The sequence below is a fragment of the Echiichthys vipera genome, assembly GCF_963691815.1.
Source record: "Echiichthys vipera genome assembly, chromosome: 13".
NCBI lineage: Eukaryota > Metazoa > Chordata > Actinopteri > Perciformes > Trachinidae > Echiichthys > Echiichthys vipera.
The window spans coordinates 10,715,284-10,735,285 of NC_139838.1; the positions used below are offsets into that span (position 1 = coordinate 10,715,284).

A 20,002-nucleotide genomic window follows, 5' to 3' on the forward strand; every position below is an offset into this window, starting at 1 on the left:
ACTCCTACACACTTTTCACTTACCCTAAGGCAGTAGGATCTATATTTTGTTTTTGTGTGTGTGTACTGTGAAGAATTGATTGTGCATATATGCTGACAGATGGCCAATGCAGGCCTAGTGCTGAGTTTGGACTGCCTAGACAGTGTCAAAAACACTCCTGAGTTCAGGCAAGCGGTGCATTCTCCAAACCCAATTGCTTCAGTGGCTGGTAACTACAAGTGAGTGGAACTTCAACTCACATCATTGTTTCTCAAGTAGTTTAATATCATCCATACTTACTGTATTCAGGACTCTTATTTCTGAAATGATGTGTGATTTATTTTTGACAATTAGTGAAAGTAACTTAATAACTCCATCTTTCTTTTATATTTATTATAAAAGGTTCTCCGCCGGTGCCCCCTCTCCAGAGTACCTGAATCTGGCCCATTCCATTGTGGAAATAGAGGTTTGTGCTTCTATTCAGAAGATTACGTTAGTCAACTTATCCAGGGTTGAAATGGTTTTTGTGTTTTCTGTCATTGTATTCAGGCCTGCCTTTATGTTTTCTGTCTGTCAGCTTTGTACAAAGCAAGAGGACTGGAGGCGGATGGGGGAGGTTTTCAGGTCCATCTGCCAATCCAGGAAACACCCCAACCAAGTAGGCCGAATCAGCGGGCGCATTGCGATAGCGCTCCTGTCTGAGAGCAAAGACAAGCTGTCACTGCCCTTTGCTGCCTTTGCTGAGACAGGTAAAAGCTGTTGTTTTTTAAATGCATTTGTTTGCAATCCATGCTTATGTTTCATCACTAATCCCCCACAATAATACATAACCAATCCTGATCATTCGATTATTCTGCTTTTCAGTGTGTCAGAATGAAGTTGAGGAGAGCCTGAGCAGGAGTTTTTTAGGCAGAATTGGAGTCTCTCTCATGTTAAGATACCACAAAACGCATCAATGGGCCAAGGTAAATAATCCGTCTTGATGTCTCTCATTTACATCTGATCTCTGTCGTGATCTGCCAGCCGTCTTCAGTCGGCGCAGTCCTGGAAATGGTGTGCAACATTCATGTTGCAGGGGCTGTGTAACCAGCTATAATCTGTGTTTAAATGAAAATGGCATGGCAATGTCATGTTGCATTTTAAATACACGAGTAGAAAAAACAATTTTTAGACCAAGCCCCAACACATCGACTTCCTGGTTGATCCAATACGGAAGTGCAAAAAAATGCTGTTTTCCAAGTGGCCACTAGAGGCAGGTTTCATTGTAGAGCAGTTTCTTATCGACCCCCAAGTTAAATAGGCTGTTTTTTTACAGTATAATGATACCTATTTAAGGCCTGGTACAAAAAACATTCTAGTCTGTATGTTTAGGTCATATCACCATGAGGGGGGGAATTTGTACCCGGCTAGTTTTTATTTTGTTGGAGGTTAAAGTTTATTAATAATTAGGGGCTCAGCCTCTTAAATGACAGCTAACCGCTGGCCCTCACTTCGCCCCAGAGGTATATATGCATCCCCCACCCCCCCACCCCGCTGTTTTTAACATGATTTGATTTTCGTATAATATTACACTAACATTTGAAATAATCAAATCAGCCCGATGTTCTTGTTATGTTTTGACATCATGTGGGAAATTTTTGGTACGACAGTAACATAAATACAACAGGTTCAAAAAGATTTGGTTATCTTTGTAATCAAAGATCACATTTTTGAGTGAAAAAGATCATTTAAGTGAGTATTGCCTTGTAATTTGTGTGTGTGTGCGCGCGCATGTAGGGTCGGAGGGTGGTAGAAGTACTGTCCATGTCAAAGGTCAACTACTCAACACTGAAGGGTTTGTTTGGGAATGAAGATGGAGCCTCACGCTGCTACCTGGTCACTGTGGCTACTGAGCTCTTCCTCCTGAGCGGCAGCTTGGAGGGGGCTCTAAACACACTCCGAGGTAACTGCTCTGACACCTCGCAATGCAACCTGTGTTTCTACTGAAGGTCTGCACCCAGTTTTACCAGGGGCAGAAAAGCACTACTTTGTTCTCACTGAACAGGAATCAGATTCTGAAATGGAGCTGGACACTGATGTAGCTTAATCCATCACAAACATTAGAAACCTCAAGATCTTACTGGCTTGAATACCATTTAATGACATACAATAGCCCTGTACTATACCGCTGCTGTATACTTACAGTACTGTATACAAGGGTGTGTTGTAGATTATACTTTGGAAATCTGTTATAAAACATGGTGCCTTGGCAAATTGTGTTTGCCTTTTGTTTATGTGTCTGTTCATTCAGAAAACAAATGGTTCTTGAGTTCGTGCTCGTGGCCGTGTGAGCCTGCTGATCTGGAGAGCAGGACTCGTGTGTTGATCCGTCTGGCTGAGAAAACCTCCCACAGAGACACGCTGGAGGTCCTCTGTAATCTCCCTGGACTCAAAGAGCCAAACGGTGAGAGACAAACCGCATGCCTTTTTAATGTTAAGAATCCAAATTTGATCATTTTTAGTCAAATAGGCTTTCAATCAAATATTTTGTTATAGACCTCTTTGTTGAGGTTCAGTGAAACATGTAGAGACAGTACCAAGACCCAGATAAGCTGGAACTTCAATGGGTTGGGTCCGAACCTGCCACCACTCAGTTGTGAATGACAGAAGTCAAACCTATGAGCCCACCACACTTTCCAAACATTTCATAAGCATCTGAATGACCCGCCGTTCAGCAAAATAAACCAGCATTTTACTTTAATCCTGGGTAGTTATTGGCATAGCGTCACTTGCCGCTCACTTAATGCATTTAAATTATACCCGTCGCACTGATTGACTAGCCCCGTGAGACCATCCTGATCTCGCGAACTGCATGGTATTTTACTCACAGATAAGTCTGGCAACGTGCAACGGAGAAAAGGTGGGGCCGTTTGCCAAGCGAACGTCCAATCAGCGTACGTTTTGAGGTGGGTTTATGTGTGATGCAACGCATACAAATCCGACCTGATCTAGACACATTTTCAGACAGCGGTAGCCCTAGTTCTGTTAGCCGCTCGCTCACTCTTTTTTTCTCTTTGATCCTGCTGTTGAATATGGACCGGGCACACTGATTGTGTAATGCAAATCTACAGATTAAAACCACACTAACGGCAAATATCCTTTACCGATATGTTTACTTTCTGAGCGTTGCCTCGACGCTGTTGGTATGTTATACACTTTGTTGATCTTATTAGTCTAGATCTTATTAGTCTAGTCTAGATTTATCCAATCAGCAACCAGTATTTTTGCCCCTTCCCAAAAGCAAATGAGTAATGTTACCGTTATTCCACTCCGATCAGGACATAAACTGCAGATTTGTCATCATTGTGAAGTGAGACAGCAGCTTTATACAAAGTCATCAGCCTTTTTTTTTAATGTCTGTCATTTTTGCAGCATACAGTGTTACTGGTAGGTCACAGGGCATGAATAGGTCAAACTGATAATGAATATTTAGAGCACCCTCTGCAGGATCACATGGCAAACTACTTCAAACGGTCTGTTGCGCATACAGATCGTTATTGTGAATTTTAACAGGCCATTGCAGTTTCAATATTAACTACCTTCGAACAAATGTTCAACCTAGCAATTCAACATTGTTAGAAAAGCAAAACAAATCATCATCTGAGCAGAAATGTCCTCAGAGCGAAGAGACAGTCTTTTCTTTAACCCTAAAATAACTACATCAATTGGTCCTGTTTTTTCCTACATTGGGAAAACCAGGACAGTTAGATGTAGTTATTTGTTAAGTAAAGCCCAATGATATGTATGAAAAATCTTTACAGCATTTTAAATGTTGTGCTGACCTTTTTTAGTACACAGTTTCTTAGCTAAGTGGATAGATATAGATTCTATAGATCACTGACTTGATTTAGTGCAGTAGTTGTTCTTTAGATAGGCAAAGCTATGTGTTTCTGGCTCCAGTCCTCAATATGATCAAATGTAATTCTTTATGTGTTTTGTTTGTCTCAGACTTGATTGACATCTCCAAGTATGGTCCTCTCTTTAACACACACCTGCAAGTGTGTGTGGACAGACAGATACTTCCTGTAGCTTCAGACACAATGGACTTCATGCTCTTTAAAAACCTGGCAGTAAACGATGCTTTGCTACAGACGCTTTTGCACAAACTGGGCAAGCAAAACCTCTGGCTCCGGGCACGGGAAGTCTTCAAACGTAAGTATAGCCCTCTGGTTTATTGGCTGCTCCACTTGTATCATAAACCAAATTTAGGAAAAGCAAAAAAGATGAGACAAATAAATGTCTTTGAATTCACTGTTTGCGGCAATGTGTATATTCATCAGACTCTCTGAGTATGGGTTACTACCCTGGTGTGTCAGCTCCTCCTGGTTTCATGGCGCTGACCGTCCCCTGTCGATTGGGGGAGGTGGAGCTTGCTCTCAGCTTGGAGATGTTTATCACTGTCAACGCAACGGGCATTTGTCACCTTTCAGAGACCAACACATCCTGCCTCACTATCACTCTCAAAAGGTAACTTGTGTTTGTGTGAGAACACTGGACGTATTTTGTGATCTGTATGTACATGATGATGTACATGATGGTCCTGCTTCCTCCTCTTCCAGGACTCAAAGCTGTGAGAGTGAGTATCTCTCCGCGGGTAGCCGCATCCTCTCTGCAGCTTGCATCCCTCAGCCCAAACTAATTGTTCACTACACAGCAGTGAACTCGTCACAGGATCAAGTGTTCACACTTGACATTTCCTCTGCTCGATGCTGGCTCCGTCACAATCATCTGTGGGCCAATGAGGTGTGGACGCACTGAACCAAGCGGTTATTCCCCTGCAGTACCTGGAGGTACTTAACTTTCCTTTCCCGGCAAACTGCATATGTTCCAGAGAAATCTGTTGACTCTGGGGAAAACAACCAATGAAATCAGGAAAACGAATGCGTATACATTCCTGTTGGCTGTATGTTTGTAAAACTAATGGTCAAATTTCAATTAAGCCTTTGACTAAGAAGCAGAAAATCACAACCAAAGACTTAACACCAGAACTTTGTAATGTTTGTTTGTTTTTGTTTTTTTTACAAAGAAAATAACTTTATTTTTGTTCAAATATGTTTTAAATATGTTAAAGGATATTTTTTGTTTATTGTTACTGGAGGAGTTCTTTTAGCTCATTTGTCTTTGATTTATGTCACTCAGTGTTTGTGTGATTAACTATTAGAAAAAACATAGTCTCTTGGGAAACAGTCCAGCAGCATGTTGTTGTTACAAGTATTAGATTTAGTTTAAAACAACAATGTAAATACCATCTGAGTGTGTGTATATACGTACATATGTGTATATTTTTATAATGGTGTTTAGTCTTTGACAGTATTATGTTGCTGTATTCTCTTACTGATTGCCAAAACCTCAATTGTTGCTTGTTCAAGAGCTGTGATTTACATTTTCTTTGTATGGCGTTTTTATATATATATAAAAAATAGTTCTGCTCCAAAAGTATGACTCTAGTCTTTCTTTCTTCTGATGGTCTGATGATGCAAAATTCCAAAGGGCTAACAGTTGATTGTGATTTGACATTTGCACATATCTGCCGACACTTTGGTGCTTGGACCAATGATGCTGTAATTGAAGAACAAAACCATTTGCTCAATGTCCAGATGACGCATAAGTAGCCTCACCACGCCTTTATAACAAATGATGGGGGCTGAATTTACATATAGCTTTTTTCTGCACCATAAAATAACCAAATGGCACTATCACCTAAATATTTTTGCATGTCTATTGTCTACGGTTTCTGATTAGATTCAAGGCACAGGTTACACCTCAGGTGCATGACTGCGATGTCAATGAGGATAGAAGCAGATGTCGGTTTGATCTACCAGCAGCTTAATCAGGATCATGGTCTATATTACATTTTTTATTTTCACATTAAGGAAAAAAAATCCAAATGCCTTATTTGGAATGCAAATCAAATGCATTTTGTCATTTCAAACGGTGGGTTATTGAATTCAAAGAACCACGTGGCTGGCATCAGCTGCCACTTCTTGCACCTCTGATCTCTGTGTATGCATTTATTTAGAGATCATTAAAGCCTAGTGCAACGGTGTTACCGTGCAACTGAACCACCAGGGGGAAGTACTGCGTTGTTAGGTGAACAGTAACATGATCGTCTAAAGATGTGCAGCCGATAAAGACATGTTAAGTTTAAAAAGAGGTGGCTGGTGACATGTGATCAGACTAGATTCTTTTCACTGAAGATGTTTTTTAACTGAGGGTAAAAATCACTTTCCACCTTAAAACTCCAAAAAGAGGATTGAAAAAACAATTGCCCAGGTGCTGAATATTAAATTCTACAGCAACAACTACATGGCTTAGAAGATCACTGGCGAGTGAGAGGTCTCACAGGCAACCACTTTTGCTAAAGATTATGAGAAGGGGAAGATAACACGAGTAACACTGACATTGTATTATTTCAACCATGGCAGCTTTTTACAAATCTGGGAACCCATCGGCTATCGGTCTGACGTTGATCTCTTTATAGAGATTAACCCTGGACCACGCAGCAAGTTGGACCAATATGCAGTGTTCAGCAAGACACTGTAGGCCCCTGTTTCTTCACATACGTTAAAGGTCCCATATTGTAAAAAGAGACATTTACATGACTTTTTGTATTATAAAGCACCTTGAGGTGCTGCATAAATACGGTGAAAGTATCAAAACGCTCAATCCACAGAGAAACGAGCCGTCAAGACTTCTCTATGTTGGGATGTCACAAGGATATATAGGTAGAAAGTGACGCTACACGGCCCTGCAAATGTATATATAGAGCTTGTAAATTCTGAATAAGGAAAGTGCTATCCCAACACCATTCAGTCAGATGAGATGCTGTAATAGAACTGTGTTCAGGTGTGTGTGTCATCCAGAGATAGAAATAATCCTTACACCTTTTTGTTGTTTGTGTGTGTGTGTTTTCTTTCAGACTCATCGGTTGCCTGCAGTGGCTTTATGAGGGGCCTGTGTGTAACACCGTATTATGGATTATTCCTTGGGGAGGAATGTTTTCTCACTTTGATGTATCATCATAACCTCTGGCACGTTTTCAAATGATTCATCCTTTTATCTGCCCTTGCTTACTTTGATCACCTTGCGAAGTTGCTGTAAATCAACTCACCACCTTTCATTTTCACTGTTTTTTCTTTTTCTTTTTAACCCCGACATAAATGGAGTAACATTTGTGACCTATGTCACATTAAGTTAGTTAAGGGCCCCAGTTAGATAACAACCTCAGGTTCAGGTCAGGTCAGGTAAGGAACCATGGAGACACTGTGTCCTGAGCAAATGTCACTTTATATCACTTTATATCATCACTGCATCACTTTATTTAGTTGTACTGTAAATTAGTTCAGTAAGAAATGCTGCTACACTTTGACACTTATCGCTCCTTATCACTTATTTAGTTTGTACTTACCTTATTTCAGTATGCTGCTACACTGCACGGTGCGTATTGTTGTATATTGTATATACCTACGCTTAACCACAATGTCCTTTGCACTCTGTCACATTAGTTATTGTTTGATTTATTTGATGTTAGCTTTATTTTGATTTGATTTATGTCAAGCTTATTTTTACTCTGACCCTTTCCCATCTTTGTATTGAAACTGTTGCACAATAATTTCCCTCGGGATAAATAAAGCTTCTTTAATCTTGAATCTTGAATCTTGAATCTTGAACCTAAGTTTAGACTTTGTGCACTACATTTGTCAGTATTTTCCTCTCCAGGATGTACAAATGGTGCAGCCAAATCAAATGCTTCTAAAGTGTGGACGATAAATATGGAGGAGGCAACCTGTATAGTGACATGGTGGAATGGTGTTTTGATAATGTTTTCACTCAAGTTCTCATGACTTCTGCTGAATAATAACTTCATTAATAGGATTTGAGATGACTTCTACCAGTTTTACAGTCCACTCTGGTGTTTCTGCTCCCAACTATTTCAGAAGGAGGGGGAGAGACAGGAAAGACAGCCCATCAGTGCCCTTGCATATCCCAGGACTCTAACTAGCCCACTCTGTGCTTCACAAACCACTGTCTACTCCACCACACTGCACGTTGTCTGAGTAGTGCATCGGAGGAATGATATATTCCCATTAGACTACAGTATATGTGTTTCCAACAGCCAAAAATGAGCTGTCTCTTCATTTAGAGTTCAGGAAATCAGATGAATACACAGAAGACAAGGTGATGTATTAATGAATTAGCCAAATCTGTTCAACTGATTGGTAGAGAGTGTAAACTTTATTTCATAATTATTATTCAGTGGGTTTCATGCATTTTGTATATTCTATTTTCCTATTTTTGACGTTATTTTTGATTATTATCAAGTGTGTTTTATTATCCTTGTTTTATGTTCATTCTGTCATGTTCCTTATAGTATAGCACTTCATGCTTTGTTTCTTGTATGAAAGGTGCTATGCAAATGCAGTGTATTACTATTATCGAACAAGCGTTTAAATGTTGAAAAATCTTGTTTCTGATGTACACATGTATGTAGAAAATAATATTTATATCCTTCATTTCAGACCGCGGCTTCCAAATGATACATCCTGAATATCCGGAGGCTGGTTACTGAAGTGAATTCTTATTGGACTGTTGAAAGTGTTGGGTCAGATTTTAGCTGGAGGCGAAACTGTCCGCCAGACCTCACTGACGCCACGGAGCCGGACAGCACGCGTGCATGCGCACGCACACACCTACACTCCCCTCCCTATCGGGAACGAGCATTTGACGCACACCCCTCTCTCCCGAGGGCGGAAGTGGGTCCATTTTTTCTCAATAGAATAAGAGCGGCTGGAAGAGCTGCAGCACGAGCAGCACGCACATATGAGAGCGCACGCCGTATGTTTATGTTAATTCACCCGGGAGTGAACGACGGCAACAACAACGAAGTAAGGGACGTAATTCAGGCGCATACGGTCGTTGGACCGACATTTCCCCGGTTGTCGGGCACCGTGGTCTGCGCTGCCAGAGGAAGAGCCTGCGCATTCCTCCACGCAGAACCAGGGAGGGCGAGCAGCCGACGGACTGAACGGGCGAGGGGAGCTGGAAGCGGCCTCTTCTTCACAAGGTGGACCCGTGAATTCACCCACGGGAGCTCGTGAAAAACGTCCTTTCTGGTGTTTTGGCTATCTCGGAGACTAACTGTGTTTGTGTTTGACGACCCCGAAGCACACTATGAGACGGTTGCTTTGATGAATAATTTACCGTCTCACGGTCCGAGGCTCGCGCTGCGACTCCCAGCGCCGCCCGAATGGGCCCCGATGGTGGACTGAAGAGAGAGAAGCCACAGCGTCGACACGGACCTACACTGGAGAGCAGAACATAGAATAAAAGCAGAAATTATTTGACCGTCGCCTGGGTGCTGTTCCGTAGCGCAGAGCCCCCTAGTCATGTTGCCGAGTCGGTGGGGGAGGAGAGACGGAGCCCCCAGTACTTCGACGCCGATCCAGTGTCCCTCCAGTTTCGGGTTTATTTTATGAGCCTCAACGAAGCACCATTCTCGCCCACTGTAATCTGGTCTTATTCGAAAGAGTGACGCGGATGCTTCACCCACGCCTTACAAAACTGAATTGATATGACCTCATAAGTCTTTTTATTTTGTTACCTCAGAAACAATCTTTGAAGAACCTACCTCCTTGTTTTGCATCAGGTCAGAGTTATATAATACAGAGAAGAATCTGTACGTCTATGATCACCGTTTTCACTGTTGAACTGACATTAATACCTCATGAATCTACCTCAAATTCAACTTTATTTTCTACACAACGGGCCGATGTGTCCGCAAAAAAATACCTCAACTTCATTGCTGCGTATGTTGTAAACTGAGCTTGTGTTTCGGTAACGCTGCAGATGGCTTCGTTTCCAGACACGGACTTGCAGACCTGTCCGCTCTGCAAAGAGCTGTGCGGCTCCTCTGCTCCTATTTCCTCCAGCTCTTCTACCTCTTCATCTTCCTCACATACCTCGTCTTCCTCCAGCCAGACCACAAGGCGGCTCCATGTCCTGCCCTGCCTCCATGCCTTCTGCAGGCAGTGCCTAGAGGGCCAGCGCAGTCCCGGGGACCCGCTGAAGCTGCGGTGTCCCACCTGCGACCAGAAGGTGTGTATCTCTGAGGCTGGAGTGGACTCTCTGCCTTCTTCTAACTTCCTCTTCAGCAACCTACTGGACGTGGTGGTGAGCTCTGAGGAGCAGATTCATAACAAGAATGGCCACCACCTCCATCGGGGCTTAGGTGGAGGTTCCTCTGGTTTCCATCACCCTCATGGAGGCCTCCTGCACCCTAACCACCTGGGAGAGCCTCAGTGCAGTTCCTGCGATGAGGAGAACCCAGCCACCTCCCACTGCCTTGACTGCCAGGAGTATCTGTGTGACAACTGTGTGCGGGCACACCAGAGGGTGCGACTGACCAAGGACCACTTCATCGAGCGCCTGGGAGAGAACCTCCACCTGGGCCGGATCAATGTCAACAGCAACCCGGGCCAGCCAGGGGTGTCTGTGTCCCTCGCCCAGTCCCTGCAGAACAACTTTGCCCTGCTGTCCCTCTTCCAGGACCACATGAGCTTCTGTCAACACCATGACAATGAGGTTAGTAGAGAACAAGAAAAAATCTACTGCACCTGGGAAGACAGAAGACAGACACATTTTAGAAATGGATGGGATATATTTTCATGACATGCAAAAATACATATATTTGTTTTATCTTATACTCCATTCGTGACACATTTTGGGATGTCTTGGCACTGTGGTGTTGAAAGTGTAATCATTGCACACACACACACACACACACACACATCCCCACCCCTATAATGTAATAGTGTTGTGTGTGTAGTACAGAACCATACTTGGGGCCATATGGCCTTAGGTTCAAAGGGAGCTGAGTGGCTCTTCACCTAGTTCCCTGGAGACGAACAGGCACGTGTACTGAGCTGGATTTACATGCACACACTAACCCTGCGTGCACACACACACTTATATACATAGACACATGCAGAGTCTGGTTAATCTGTACCACACCATCCATTCGGGGCAGAGAGAGGCCCCTGTAGTAACTGCACACATGTTTCTATGACTGTTAGAAGTCCTACCCATGGACATACTATGGTTGATGGTTTTCTCAGATAATGGGAAAGACAAGTAGCAACTCAGGCCCCAAAGGCCTTTTTTGGACCATGTGATCTAGGCAAAGTAAACTACAAAGGCCTGTCAAACAGGAACCTAGCCTCTTCTTGGTTTAGTCATATGGTCAGGAAGAAAAACAAATGGCATTGATAGGGGGTCTCGGAATGTCATTTTTGTACTACTTCTGGTTTCTGTTGAGGAGCTCGAGGAAGTTTGCTCTGCTGCTGGAGAATACACTTCTCACCCACGATAGCATGAATGAGAAAGTAGGGCTGTCCTCGATTGAAGACATTCTTAGACCCGTCAATTAGTGCATATATCCAACAGATCTGTAAAACTGAGTTCCTTCACAAAGAATCATTCAAAACCACCACTTCAAATCTTCTGTTTACCAGAGATGTGCTCATAAAAAAAGCATGTAAGCAAGCAAACTACGAGGAGGCAGTCCTTTTGTCAAGTAGATGATCAAAAGGTCTGTAAGTTTGGTCAGGTAGGTCAGCAAATTGAGTGCAGAAATCACTCAGTATATTTATGAGCTCCCTTATAACTCTATTAATCAAGTCGTATCAGATAGGCCTTTAATGATCACCAGCGGGGAAATTCAGGCAGTACTACTGCGAGATTTAAAGCCATGTTAACTTTCTCACATAACCAATTAGCAGACTTGGGTTACACATCAATCTTTCAATTAACAGTAGCATGTGTACACTATACTGCCTTACGGCCAGACACTTGAGACACGGCAGGATGCCATTCATTGTTAACTGAACCTTGAAATATATGCTGGTGCTGCAACGTAAAGACTTGAAATACACCCAGACAGTGGTGTAACGAAGCAAAGTTGAGTTGTTCGGCTTTTAAAAGAAAATATCTGTTGCACGACCTGGTGAAAACCTGTCGTACATACAAATTTTGATTCCCTGTAGAAAACTGAAGCAATTTTTTTTTTCTACTATTCTGTTTTATGGCTCAACTATATAACTCTCTATATTATATTTTAAATATAATTTTGAATAAGAAAAGGAATACGTGCAATGTAGGGTTCAACTTTTAGTAGTGCCTATTAAAATGTGCTGAATGTAAATGAATCGACAGCAATAAATGAGTAATTGTGTGTGTAGTTTTAAAAACTTTCAGCGCCCAGTCACAAAAGCCCAGTTCACATTTCCAATTACAGTTTTTGCGCCCCCCCCCTACCCCACATTGCCAGTAAACAGACGACCAGGATTTTCCAGTAAGAGCTTCATTTCCCAGTAGTGCCTCACTCACTCATTCAGCCCTGGGGGAGGGAATGACACAGGAGAAGGCTAGTCTTTCCTTACCTTTGAGCACTGAGCATGCAGTCATTGTCCCCCTGCTCCACATCCATCATATGTTAAGAAGGTTCCCCATATACCCAGTCATTCTGTTGGAAAGATCGATTCTGGCACGTTTGCACGTTTTAGGATGTTCATATTTTGTGTGATAACGTGTCAAGCGGAACATCTCCCAATCTCAGTTTATTGAATTCAGGAGAGAAAATGTGCACCATTATCCCCATATTTAACGCAATTCTTACCTTTCTGGCATTTTTACACTTTTGTAGTCTTAAAATGCTTCTCCTAAGCGTATGGCACTAAAATGTAAAATAAATCAGCATTAAAACTCATCAGTATTAAATTCTCGTATGTTTCTGATGAAAGTCTGACTAATAATTTTATTCGCTGGGATTAAATAATTTGCTGAGCTTCCTGCCTGTCATCGTCGCAGTGGGGAGTAGGAGCGAGCGTCAGAGGTCAGGCAGGGGGAAGAGGGTGGGACTTTGGAGGGAGGCACAGTTGTTAATGTTCAAATTTTTACTACGTGCTGTGCGTCATGTAACAAGGTACAATAATTGCGTTAAACAAAATTGTGTGTTCCCTTTCTCTATGACCAATGGCTTGTCACTGTCATCGATTTCTGATGTGGTTGGACAACACCTCCTACCACTTAGTTCTAATGGAGGATTCCCCAATCCTTAGAGCCTGCTGGGTCATTCAGAAAATTGTCATGTCCTAAAGGTGTGTGTGTTGAAAGGGGGAGATTTAGATACAATGTTTGAATGCCGTTGTCCATAAAAGCTCTAACCAGATATTTATATCATCTAGCTTTATGGGTGGTGGGAGCTGGTTACTCAAGAGGACAACAGAAACCTTTGCTGCAAGGGATCTAATCAGTTGTTGCAGTGCAGTATGTCATTTCTAATAGTAATTACTGTTTTTGCTATCCTGTCATCCTTTTAATCAGATTTCCAGTAGACATCAGTTTGTTCTGTTTTTTTTGGCCTTTGGAATACAAAATACTGACCGGTCATTTCCTCTCACGCAAGCCCAAAACAGATATGCATATCTGCAGTCAGCTGGCCATCAGCTGTGGCCTTTGTTTATTAAAGTGCAACTCCTAACCAAAGACACAAGGCATACCTTTGTTGGGCTACTTCTTTGAAGTTGCAGTGGTGTCAGGGCCCTCATACCAATATGCTGCAGACTTGCACCGGACTTGCACGTGGTCCCATTCATACTATAATTGAGAGCAAGCGCCAGTTTGTCATTCCGCAGCAGTAACCCTAAAATGGTCTTACTCTGGTTAAGGGAGTAATCAGATTATTGAGGTTTACCCTGTATACATGAGCGGGGGTGAATGGAAAAATTACGGGAGTAGCTTGACCTCCTGTACAGTAGGTGGCACTCCGCCAACATAAAGCTGGTCAGAACTATGACAGAAACGAGTCTTCTTGGTAATGCTGTTACTTGCCATGGCAAAGTCCTCACTTGGTTTAAAGGTAAAGCTTGTGTTGTTTTCGGTGCCGTTGCTTCCTGGTTTATTCTATGTCGGGGCCAAAAGCCACTGCCGTGTAGTAGTGAGGGGGAATTATAATACGGAGCATGTTCAGTCGCAAAACCCCACACTACTCCATAACCCCATAACATTTAAGCTGTTTACATGCATGAATACCCCGTTTACTAAAGGAGTTCTCTAGGTCTGTAAACCGGGGTATGAAAACTCAGAATTTACCCAGGGTACGGTGTTTACATGGTGTTTATATATATATATATATATATATATATATATATATATATATATATACACACATACTGATAAGAATATATAGGGTTTTTGCACACATGTGTGAATATGTTGGCCTACTTAATATATATATATATAGGTTTTGTTTTATTTTGTGTGTATATCATTGTTTTATTTGGATGGTCTGGTTTGGAGGAACATGTTTCATTACATTTCTCTAGATGTACAACTCTCCAGCTTTAGACCCTAGGTCTGAATAACGAAAGAATGTTCAGCATTAATTAACAAGCTACAGCTTATACAATTGACCAACAACAGTTTTAATTTCAACTGGCAACATTGGCAGTTACTGAGTAAAAGTAGGCCTCTGTAAGTACATACACAGTCCTTGATTCAGTTCCATGTACATGGAAGGATATCTGGTAAGGCACTGAATTTGGAAACTGGGAGGGACATGCACAATCTAGCCTATTGCTTCATTTTTTACTTCACCAATGTAGAGAGAGGTTTGACTTGAGTCTTCGCCCAATTCTGTGCACAGGGATGCATCAGTAATATTGAGTTAACCCATTGTTAATCAGAAATAGATTCTCTAATGATCGAAACAGAAAGATTGTCTGTAAATTGAATTCAGTTGGAAGATAAGACTCCTTAGGCAGCAAAGGGAGTCGGCGACACACTGATAAGAATATATAGGGTTTGTGCACACATGAGCGAATATGTTGGCCTACTTAAACGGCATAAATGTCGGTTGTCATCTGAAGCACTGGCAGTTAGAGAGGGTCCCACGTTGTGAGTGTGAAGTGGAAATGGAAAATTGGATTACATCAAAAGGGTGCCCTCTGCTTGCTGCGATGTCAGCCCTCCAACATACAAAAACATACACAGCTCCATCTGAGAGACGGCTAATGATATGATAATCCTACAAAATGTCACTATGTGCTTTAGATTAAATTGTTGTCACTATGACCACGCGCCTCGCTGTGCACATGCGTGGCTTCTCGGCAAGACGCACACCCACAAATGGTCTTTATAAAGTAGGCTTGGGTGGGCTACTGAAGCAGATTGAGAGCAGAAAGTGGTTGCTCAGCAATGAGCGCCTACAATACAAAGTGTTTATAAGAAGTTGAACTAATCAGTTTGACAGCCTACCAATGCTGTTGTATCTCCTCAAGGACCATTTTTGTCCAGCGTTAAAGTAAGGAAGACAGTGGGAGGTCTAGGGATGTTACTGTTGTTTGTCACACATTTCCACATTCTACTTTTCTGCTCTATTATCTAGTTCTGTAGAGGAGGACAGTCACTTAAACATATGTTGGGTCTGCTTTGTGATCCCCAGTTTTACTCCCCCATTCTGGAGCTCACTACTAGCAGAGAATGTTTGTAAGGAAACCTAACCCAACACTGCCGCTGATACAAGGCCAGAGGAATTCCTGTAACTTGAGTTTATACCTCCTGGGTTCTCTTTTCCTCTTCTCTCTCTCTTTCTTTCTCTCGCACACACACTGGGTATTTCCTCTGACAACTCCTGCCTTTCTCATCAGCACTCTCTGTCTGCTCTATGTCAGAGACGATGGACATTATGGATGCAGAAAGTCTCCTCAACATGATTTAGCAGCTGTTGCTGTTGAGGGGCAAGTGATTACATTTCATCACTCCTGGAAATATCCGTGTGAGTGTGCGGCAGCAGCGTTTTCCTTTCTAAGAGCATCTCCCATCTGTAGGTAGTTATCCTCAGAAGAGGATTTTAGTGTGTGTGTGTTTCCATACAGCCAGCAGAGTTAGATTATATGAAGTCGTACTTCCAGGGTTTTAATGCACAACATGTGCCCAGTAATTAGAGAGCATTCCCTGTTTCCTGTGTGTTGTGAATGTGTTTCATGTAGGCTTAGGGGGAGCGTGTACGTGTGTGTGTCCTAGCTTTGATGTCCATTTGAGGACTTTGGGCCGTATAAATTTAATAGATAGAAAGCTAGGCATTTATCACATTCTCTTTGACAACAGGATTTAAGCCCCGCTCAAAAGCTGGAACCTGCCACTTCCTACTCAGTGGTTGGGCACAAATGGGATTTTAATTGGTCATTATTTGACCTCACTCGACGGGATTGCGCTGTTAACACATTTGACGTTCAACCCTGTTTGGGGGACATTGCACAGCTTCCAGCCATGTTTTATCCACATTACGTTTTTTTTTTAAATATTAGGCCAAGAAGACTCTGCTTGTTTTTTAGCAGTTGCAATAAACTGTTAGCACAGTCACTGTAGGTAAAGGAGACAGTGTGTTTTTGAACATTTTACTCTGTAATTGTATTGTATTATAGTTCTAGGCAGCCATCGGTTGCCATTAGGATGAAAATCTACTATCGCTTAAAGCTTAGTTGATTTGTGTGAAACATTGCAGTAAGGCGTCACCTTGACAGTCAACAGCACTGTATGAAAACATGCAGCCACCTTCATTGATTTGATTGGAACCAGTATTGACAATGTGGGTGCTTATGCAAAACTGTCAACCAAAAAAAACAAAACAAAACATCCCAACGCCGTCCAGCAAAACGGTTGAACATGACTTCAATGCAACACAATGCCGTCAGTCCAAGTTCTGTATTGGGTTGCGTCATATTTCTGCTTTTTACCTCTTAATCACATGGATGTAGGATAAAAAGATTGCGGCCTTCTTTCCTAATTGTCTTAGAAACCACTGTGTTTTGGTGTTCATAAGCCTTCAGACTCATGAATCTATCACTCAAATGGGCCGGCCTGGATCATATTTCATTGTCCCACTGGTACCCAAAACGTCCCCTATAAATGTTGTTTCTGCTAGCCCCGAAAAAAAAATCACTTCTAAGGGTGTCATGATTCTGAATCACAGATGGATCAAAGTGAGCTTTCAATTTTCGATCATCTCAATCAAAAGCCAGAACAATGATTCTCTTTCTTCTGGCATTTATATCACACTTGATAGCATTTAACCTTTCTTTTTAAAGAAGAATTTGAAAACGTCAAGGACAGTTGTCATGGCATATAACTAATGGTCTACTGATCTCTACAAATCAAAGCTTGATAGCCTAAAACTTAGGTGACAATGTGTTATTATTATTATTTAAATCAAATCAAATTGTGACCTTAAAATCGAATGTCAAATCAAAATGTGGATATGGAGAATTGTGACAACTCTAATCATTTCTGAATTAAATTGCAAGGCAATTTAACAGCAGATTATTAAACGATGTACACTGGATTACCTCAGGATGATGATCTATTAAAGTGTTCACTTAAGGAATTAGCGTTTTTGGAATTTTTAATTTTAATGCTACCTGTGACAGGCATTTGCTCATGTTGACATATCAGCTGTTTTGTGTAACCAGGCCATTTCCTGTAAAGGTCATGCTTTTTAGCTCAAGGCTGTATATGATGGGACAGAGTGGCGCACAGAACACTGACCGTTTATCTCTCTTGCAAATGCATGGTCGTTAAGCATGTGGGTTCTCTAATGTCACAGGAACCAAGAACAGCTGGTTTGTGATTGTATACAGTCCACATTTGTTACATCTCTGCTGCTCCACATTTGCTTCTCCCTTTCACCCCTTGTTTCCTCAAAGCTATGACCCCCCCCCCCCCCCACCACCACCCCATGTTTATCCCCCTTTCTCTTCTTAGCTTTCTTATTGTTGTTGTTCAACTCCTGTTTCTCTTTCCCTTGATTTTTATCTAGCTCCATCTCTCCCACCCGTTCTCTTCCTTTGCTTCCTTCTTTTACTGCTTAAGTAGTAAGCACAGGACAGTCACATGTTCGCTGGCTAAGGAGGCCAGCTGACTGTGGTTTGTTTTCCTTCTGAGCCGTCCAATCAGATTGCCGGCTTACGGCCACCGCCCCCCTGTCGTATCTGGCAGAGTTTCAAAACATCGGCAGGCGTGTCTGTGTGGGTGTTGTGTCCGTGGCAACAAGCCAACAGGGGTTGCCACGAGAGGGCGTGGCAGCGGTGGAGGAGGAAAGAAAATAGCAATGAGAGAAGGCTGAAAGAGGGAACAGAGAGGGAAGGGAAAAACTATATGTGAGCAATATATGGAGGCTGTTTGGAAAAGATTAGAGTAGGTGTCTGTGAGTCCCGTAAAAGGAGCTTTGTATGGCAGATGGCGTTCTGGGATGGCTGGGAATGCTGGGATTGGGTATTCCCCAGATTATCCAGCCTGGACATACCAGACTGTCTTAGGTTCTGTCTGGTCCTTCATAACTGAAGTCATTTAGCTAATCTTTCTCTTTCCCTAGTTTTCATCCCAAACTATAACAGATGCAGAATGCTGAAGCAGGTTTCCTCACAGATCAGATGATTCAGAGAGAAAAGTATGTTGTGTAACACGCTCAATCTGCCTGTGCAGGAAACGCTCCACAATATGATCACTGTAATATTTTCTTTACACAGAAAGAAATGTTGTGTTGGTGTTTAAGCCATCCCGCTTCTGCCTAATGTGTTGGAATGAGGTGTGACGAGTTATGCGTTCATCGTCCAATCTCTCATATTCTTGGCAGTTTTAACTGACATGGCCATAACTCATAATGTTAAGAATCCCCAAAATGAATGCACAATATATGACATAAATCTTTGACGAGTTGTCTTGTAGAGGGCTTAAACGATAATAAAATTATTTAAAAACAGCATTTACAGGTCTGAAAATTGAATGATGAATTATACAATTATAGACCACATTTTTATCCTTTTTTGGCTGCATGTGAATATGTTTTTTTACTCAATATTTTGTGTGCGTAGTTATCATCTAAATGCAATCAAATCTTAGTTACGGATGCACAGAAGGAAAATGGAGTGCAAAAAAGGGCGTTTGTAACAAGTGCAGTTAGGCTCCTTGAACATACAGATGGATAAATGTTTAAAATAAAGCTTACCCTTAGTAAGTCATTTTAGTGTTAGTGCAGTATTTGTCTTTCTCAATAGGAAGACACCTTCATGCGTTTGTCTTAAGCTGCTGAACACACTGACATCTGTCATCAGCTTCTAGAAATGTCGGTTTAGGGTGTGTTTGTTTGTGTCCACACCTTTCAGTGGTAACAGACAGAACACAAAGGCCTGAAACACTAAGGATTATGAACAAACCGTTTTATGTCCACACAGTTAATCACCATAACTTACAAAAAAGAAGAAACAGAACAAAAACATACTTAAAAGGCCTATACTAATCTCCATAAATAAAATCTTCTATCTTTTCTGAGGGAATTGCTTATCAGTTAGCCCCTTTGAACAGAAATGTATTTAGCTTCTCTGGGTTAAAATAATAGTTTAGTATTTTCTTTACAGATCAGATCCCGCTAACCTGAGGCCCTGCACACTGCTGCTGGAAAAATAAAACCCCTGAGGGAACACGGACTCTGATCTCATCTCTAAAAATAAGCCCACGTATTTCCTACTTACTTCAGAAGGGGTCACTAACAGATATATCTTTCTAAAATGGCACAGTTAATATCAGTTGCTTGCGCATGTGTGTGACATTATAATTAGTGTGAAATTCATCATAACATGGTGGACGCCTCTTGTAACCCCAATAGCTATCATTGTACTTCCTGCAAAAAGAAAATCCATTAATTTCCAGTTGTATATCAGGTTTCTAGTCATGCAAGCCGTTACTTTGAAAAGCACTCCAAAACATATTCGGAAGTACATGTGGAATGCATTTTTCATGCGTGCAACAGAGCAGGCATAGAGACGATGGAAACTGTTTAGGAATGGCATTTGAACATGACCACTGCAGATGATCTGAGCATCTCACTGTCAGTGAAAAGTGGGGAACTTCTTTAAGCGAACGTGCTTTCACA

The 20,002-nt window shown here is 41.9% G+C and overlaps 1 protein-coding gene across 1 annotated transcript in view; it reads left to right on the forward strand.

Annotated features, from left to right (window-relative positions):
* The first annotated feature begins 8,817 nt into the window (after positions 1-8,817).
* Positions 8,818-20,002, forward strand: part of trim71 (tripartite motif containing 71, E3 ubiquitin protein ligase) — a 30,008-nt gene continuing 18,823 nt past the window's right edge. Inside the window, exon 1 of the mRNA XM_083925618.1 lies at positions 8,818-10,599. Coding sequence (XP_083781744.1) covers positions 9,865-10,599 — 735 coding nt within the window. The 5' untranslated portion in view covers positions 8,818-9,864. The remainder of the gene's footprint in view (positions 10,600-20,002) is intronic.